Here is a 6,500-nt window from a genome sequence, read left to right on the forward strand (position 1 = left end):
TAATGATTACTATGGAGAGACATAAAGCAGATGGAAGTGTCGTGCAGCAAAGTCTGATAAGCCTCACCAAGGTGTCACTGTTACAGTGATTCCAGTGAAAATGATCAGTTGTTGATTTTTATAAAATTTTTTGTTTTATATTTGTATTAATATCTTTATTTAAACACCTTGATTGCAAATATAACTGTAGTTGGGTTTCAGTCATGTAAAGAACACCTCCCTTCACCAATGCAACATTCCCATCACCAATGTCCCAAATCTCCCTCCTCCCCACCCCTTCACCTGTATTCAAGACAGACTTTCTACTTCCCCCACTTATTCAAATTATTATGATAGTTCTCAATGTAGTTATTTTTCTAACTACACTCATCACTCTTTATGATGAGCTTCATGTCATGAGCTAAACCTTCCAGTCCTCCTCTTTTGTCTCTGAGAATTATTGCAAAATTTTCTTTTATTTTTCTTAAAATACATAGATGAGTAAGTCTATTCTGTGTCTCTCTCCTTCTGATTTATTTCACTCAGCATAATAGGTTCCATGTACATTCATGTATAGGAAAATTTCATGACTTCATCTCTCCTGACGGTTGCAAAATATTCCATTGTGTATATGTACCACAATTTCTTTAGCCATTCATTTGTTGAAGGGCATCTTGGTTGTCTCCAGAGTCTGGCTATTGTAAATAGCACTGCAATGATTATAGGTGTGAGGAAGGAATTTTTGTATCATACTTTTGTGTTCCTAGGGTATATCCCTAGGAGTGGTATAGCTGGATCATACGGGAGCTCAATTTCCAGTTTTTGGAGGAATCTCCATATCGCTTTCCATAAGGTTGCACTAGACAACATTCCCACCAGCAGTGAATAAGAGTTCCTTTCTCTCTACATCCCCACCAGCACTGCTTGTTCTCATTCTTTGTGATGTGTGCCAATCTCTGTGGTGTGAGAAGGTACCTCATAGTTGTTTTTATTTGCATCTCCCTGATGATTAGTAATGTGGAGCATTTTTTATGTGTCTTTTCTTAATCCTGCTCATATATGAGAACTCTACAGGCACATTCAAGTGTGACTTCAAGCTAAATGATGAATTCCAATAGTACTGTCCACTTGCCTTTTGGTGCCCTTTTGCCAGTCTGTTCAAACCTCCACCCTACAATTCCTCCCTACACCGTGACATAATGGTGTCATGATGTTAAAATTAATGGCCTTACCTATACATAGATTTTCATATAAACATATATTTTTAATGTCTTTAAGATGTTAAATTCTGGGGCCAGTGAGGTGGCACTAGAGGTAAGATGCCTGCCTTGCAAGCGCTAGACAAGGAAGGACTGTGGTTTGATCCCCCGGTGTCCCATATGGTCCCCCCAAGCCAGGGGCAATTTCTGAGCGCTTAGCCAGGAGTAACCCCTGAGCATCAAATGGGTGGGGCCCGAAAAACCAAAAAAAAAAAAAAAAAAGATGCTAAGTTCTACTGTTACAATACAGAATGTACTGTAAGTGTCAGATCTCAACACAAAATCAAATGCTGCTCTTCCGTGGCAGTGCTGGAATGGTGTGAGGGGAACTCATGCAGTTAGCCAGCCTTTGATGTGCAACTCTGGTCAAGCTAGTACACTTTCTGTCTTTCCAGGTGGCTTCATCAGTTTCAACGGCTCCTGGAGAGTCCAAGGAATCCTGGCCATGTCTCGGTCCCTGGGGGACTATCCACTGAAAAATCTCAATGTGGTCATCCCAGACCCAGATATCCTGACCTTTGACCTGGACAAGCTCCAGCCTGAATTCATGATCTTGGCATCCGATGGCCTCTGGGATGCATTCAGCAATGAAGAAGCTGTTCGATTCATCAAGGAACGCTTGGATGAACCTCACTTTGGAGCCAAGAGCATAGTTTTACAGTCATTTTATAGAGGCTGCCCTGACAACATAACAGTCATGGTGGTGAAATTCAGGAATAGCAGCAAAACAGAAGAGCAATGATCCCATCAGGGCCTCAGCTGCCTCAGATTAAAGGACTTTCAACCTTCTGATTTCTTGTAAGGTAGTGAAAGAAAAGGGAGTTACAATTAGGATCATCCATCCCAGACTTGGGATTCTCTTTCTTAGAGGTTTTAGGTAGAAATTTGGAAAGGAAAGCAGTGCTCTTGGTCACTGAAGTTGAGAAATTGCAAAATGGTTTCTTCACATTTTCCCAACTATTTCATCTAATGTCCAAAATAGATAGATTAGATAGCTGTAGGTCAGTGTGTATGAGGTGAAACATACATGTGCCATATACTCTCCCCGTTAAGATTCTTTTCAAGACCCAAAGGCAGGCTCTCAAAGCTGTAGGAGACAGACTGAAGAGACCCCTCTGAGTCAGAGCTGATATGACAGTGCCCTATGAGAATGCTTTGTCCTCCTGATCTTAGGTTTCTGTTCAGCAACAGTCCAGAAATAGATCTGGAGTGGCTTAGTATTTCTATGACTGCTTGAAGTCTGAGAAAAAGGAAAGAGGATGAAATATGCCATCTTAGTAGAAGCAACCTCTTCCCCATTAGTTAAATAGACTTTCTGTTTTCCCCTGGCCAGTCTTTGTGCTTTTATCCTAATCATGCAAGACCTTAACCTTTTTGCTTACACCTTACCTTAAAAAATTGACATCTGGGCCGGAGAGATAGCATGGAGGTGAGATGTTTGCCTTTCATGCAGGAGGTCATCGGTTCTAATCCCGGCGTCCCATATGGTCCCCTGTGCCTGCCAGGAGCGATTTCTGAGCCTGGAGCCAGGAATAACCCCTGAGCACTGCCGGGTGTGACCCAAAAACCACAAAAAAAAAAAAAAAAAAAAAAAAAATTGACATCTGTTAAACTTCACCACCAGAAACCACAATTTTTTTTGTCTTATAATACCAAGAAATCTATTCTCAGAAGTGAATTAAGTTGTAAGTCCTTCCATACTAAAGTTAGAGAGGAAAATAATGGCTTTGACTTCCCAAGTGTGCTGTTTGCACTGGGAGAGAAAACTGCTGAGGCTTTCACCTTGAATTCTACTCCAGTTGCCCAGTTCTTTTATGCAGTTTTATTTTTACCTTCTCCTATCCTAGTAGTTTTCAAATATCTTTCAAGCAGTGTTTTGAGAAGCAAGAGCTTGGAACTACATGTCATCCTTGAGGCAAAGTAACAAACCCTAACTAGAATCTCCAGCCTCAGTTTGGTAGTTGGTTAGAATGCTGAAATGTACTTCTTCTTGACAAAGGAAAGGCAGCTGCCTTGAAGATTTTGGGTTGAAATCTCCATTTACACAGGAAACACCAGAAGGGGAAAAAAAAGCCTCAAAATGCCCAGACAATCCTTTTAGTAGCAATAGAGCTGCTTGCAGATGTTAATTCAAACCTGTATTGTTAAGTGGTTTAAAGTTAAATTATAAGAACAGATTTGCTGTTCATTTTCTTCATTTCAAAATGGTTGCTACACAGTATTTCATAACTTAATTTACAAAAAAGTTCTGCGTCATTCTAGTTTGCCTGATGAGTAGCTCAAACCACCTAGGAAGATTGTTATTGCAGGCCAGAGCAATACTACATCAGGTAGGGCATTTGCCTTGCACGCTGCCGACTGGGTTCAATACCTGGCATTCCATATGGTCCCCAGAATCTACCAGGAGCAATTGCTAGTGCAGAACTTGAGTATAGCCAACTGCAGCCCAAAACAAACAAAAAAAATGTTATTGTTGTGAACCCCCCCAAACTCCCCTTGTCAGAAATCCTGAGGGGTACCTGTTTTTTTGCTCTTTCTGAATGGACCTTGTCATCACAGCTTCTTGAAAGTTTCTCCTTATGCCTAACCACAAGCCACCTCCCCTGAGCTTCCCTAACCATAGAACTTTCCCCCAGGCAGGTTCCAGGCAAGACTTGGAAGTATGGAAAGATTTTCTTATGGCTGCACAGGGCTGCAATCCATCTGGACTCCAGGCACTCACCTTTCTTTGACTGCAATGAGAAATAATAATAGGATCCCAAGGGATTTGCTTACTTTTGTAATCTCAGATATCATAATTTCTAACCCAGATTTTCTGGGTTATTGATTTTTTAGCCATAGTTCTAATATAAAATGCCTGACCCCATCGTTAAATTGGGTGGCACTGTACAATGCGATTTATATAGTAGGAATGGGAATCAAAGAAGATGGAACACACAGGAAACATGCTGATTGTTCAGTGACAGGATGGTCAGACCAGGTGGCCCAAGTTTGCTCAGAGAATTAGGTCATTCTGACTGGAAAGTTTCCAAAGGCCATTTTCACTGAAGTTCAGACATTAGCATTTTATAGTGGAGTATATTTTCCTTCTTTAACAATCCCCAAATTTATAATAACTAAATGTATTTTTAAATCTCATGATCATTATTAGCTAAAATGAAAATAGCAATTTCTGGTGAAGATGAAAAAGAAAAGCTATCACATAAGTAAATTAATGTTCATTTACTGTAATTTTTTCATTTACTGTTGTATGAAACAGTGATCCTGAGGGTATGACTTTTCCTGTAACTGAGGTTTTATAATGTATCCTTACTTTATAAAATTAATTTATTTCTGACCTTCATCAAATATTATATCTATATCTTTCTCCATATCTCCTCCCACTGTGAATCAGATTTTTTTTAAAGATAGGACTTTTAGGAAAAAAATAGATGCAGTTGGATTTGAATGTTAAAAACCAGAGTGCTCTCTTCCCTTGTCCTTTAGAGCTCTCTCTCTCTCTCTCTCTCTCTCTCTCTCTCTCTCTCTCTCTCTCTCTCTCTCTCTCTCTCTCTCTCTCTCTCTCTCTCTCTCTCCTTTCTCACCTCTCTGCAGCTATTGGGGTCTGTGAATATCAGCTTCTGGTGCACTGTGGCTGATCAATTGACCACATTTTCTAGGGACAGGGAAGGTTAAATCTCTCCACTAGGGAGTTGATTTAGCCCACCCATCACCACCACCACCACTAGAGAAGAAAAGAAAAAATAAAATAAAATAAAATAAAATAAAATAAAAAAAGAGAAGAAAGGAAGGAAGTTGATTTAAGAAGTCTGCATGTGAAGCTTCCCTAAACAGCACTGCCAAAGCTTTGGGATGTCACTGAGGCTACCACCTCACTAACCCATGTTCGAATTGCCAATAGTCCCCATGGTGCCAAATTTTAAGATGTTTGTCATTTAGAAATAATGCTGTGCAGAATGGCTGCATGCTTATGAGCCCCACAAGATGTCAAACCATATCCTCACTAATGCACTGCTCTGCTTGCTGCTCATTGGCAATTTATAATCTTAAAAATGGTTTAGAACAGGGCCGGGAAGGTGGCGCTAGAGGTAATGTGTTGTCTGCCTTGCAAGCACTAGCCAAGGAAAGATCGCAACCGCGGTTCGATCCCCCAGCGTCCCATATGGTCCCCCCAAGCCAGGGGCGATTTCTGAGTGCATAGCCAGGAGTAACCCCTGAGCATCAAACGGGTGTGGCCCAAAAACCAAAAAAAAAAAAAAAGGTTTAGAACAAAAGGGAGTGGACACAATTATAGGAAACATTTATTTTTAATTTATTGTATTTGCAATTTGCTAATTAAGGGGAGAAAGATACTTCTGTAGAAATCTTCTACCCTTATTTCTAAAACTTATTTATAGACGACATATATTTTATATGACCAGTTTGCCCAAGGCACTTAAAATAGAAGTCACTGTCCTAGTGTAGCTTGACTGTATTATCATACATGCCCTAACCAGTAGCTTCATTCTATTCCTGGTACAGATCAAAGGCACTGACCCCTTGGGTATATAATAAAGAGCATTGAGTATATTTTATAGTGTGTAGAGGATATACAAGCTGGATAATTTAAACAGTCCTTATTTCTTTAGATGTAATAATACTGACACACATGCATTTTGCAGTAAGGATTGTATGAGAGTGATGGTAGTATTTCAGTCCTAGCTAAAGTGGTTCCAGGAAATTAATTACACTATTGGATTAGATCACTAGGGTATTTGACAATACATTAAGAATGATCACTTTTTCCTTGGCCAAATATACCTTGATTTTCTGGATTTTCCCCCAACTTACTAAAATCTAATTTTCTTGAGGTAGTGTTCATGTAGGTTTGAAAAGCAATATTTCTTTTTACATTTGAGAGTATTAAGATGCATACTTTAAAGTATATATAAAAGATAAATCTTATTTTTGAATGAATTTGGAACATTTTTCTCCTTTGACCCTTCATTAGGCTGATTTTCCCTTAATATTTCTCCCAAATTGCATTCCTAACACAGGTCTGTAGAAAAGTACTCATTGTTAGAGACTGTCATAGGACCAATTTAATCACATCTGAATTACATTTAATCACATTTGGATTGCTAATTTCTAGATATTTGAGCTGATTAAAAAATATAGAAGCTGGGCCCAGAGAGATAGCATAGCGGCGTTTGCCTTGCAAGCAGCCGATCCAGGACCAAAGGTGGTTGGTTCGAATCCCGGTGTCCCATATGGTCCTTCTTG

At 39.6% G+C, this 6,500-nt stretch overlaps 1 protein-coding gene and 1 long non-coding RNA gene across 2 annotated transcripts in view; both read left to right on the plus strand.

Annotated features, from left to right (window-relative positions):
• The window catches only part of PPM1L (protein phosphatase, Mg2+/Mn2+ dependent 1L), a 242,152-nt gene extending 239,589 nt beyond the window's left edge, over positions 1 to 2,563 (plus strand). The window contains exon 4 of the mRNA XM_049775988.1: positions 1,634 to 2,563. Coding sequence (XP_049631945.1) covers positions 1,634 to 1,980 — 347 coding nt within the window. The 3' untranslated portion in view covers positions 1,981 to 2,563. The remainder of the gene's footprint in view (positions 1 to 1,633) is intronic.
• Positions 2,564 to 4,778: 2,215 nt separating this feature from the next.
• On the plus strand, positions 4,779 to 5,819 carry LOC126012205 (uncharacterized). Its single transcript, XR_007496789.1, has 2 exons — positions 4,779 to 5,293; positions 5,500 to 5,819. It is a non-coding gene; the product is annotated as an uncharacterized LOC126012205 (long non-coding RNA).
• The last annotated feature ends 681 nt before the right edge of the window (positions 5,820 to 6,500 follow it).

The sequence above is a fragment of the Suncus etruscus genome, chromosome 6 (genome assembly GCF_024139225.1).
Source record: "Suncus etruscus isolate mSunEtr1 chromosome 6, mSunEtr1.pri.cur, whole genome shotgun sequence".
Classification (NCBI taxonomy): Eukaryota; Metazoa; Chordata; class Mammalia; order Eulipotyphla; family Soricidae; genus Suncus; species Suncus etruscus.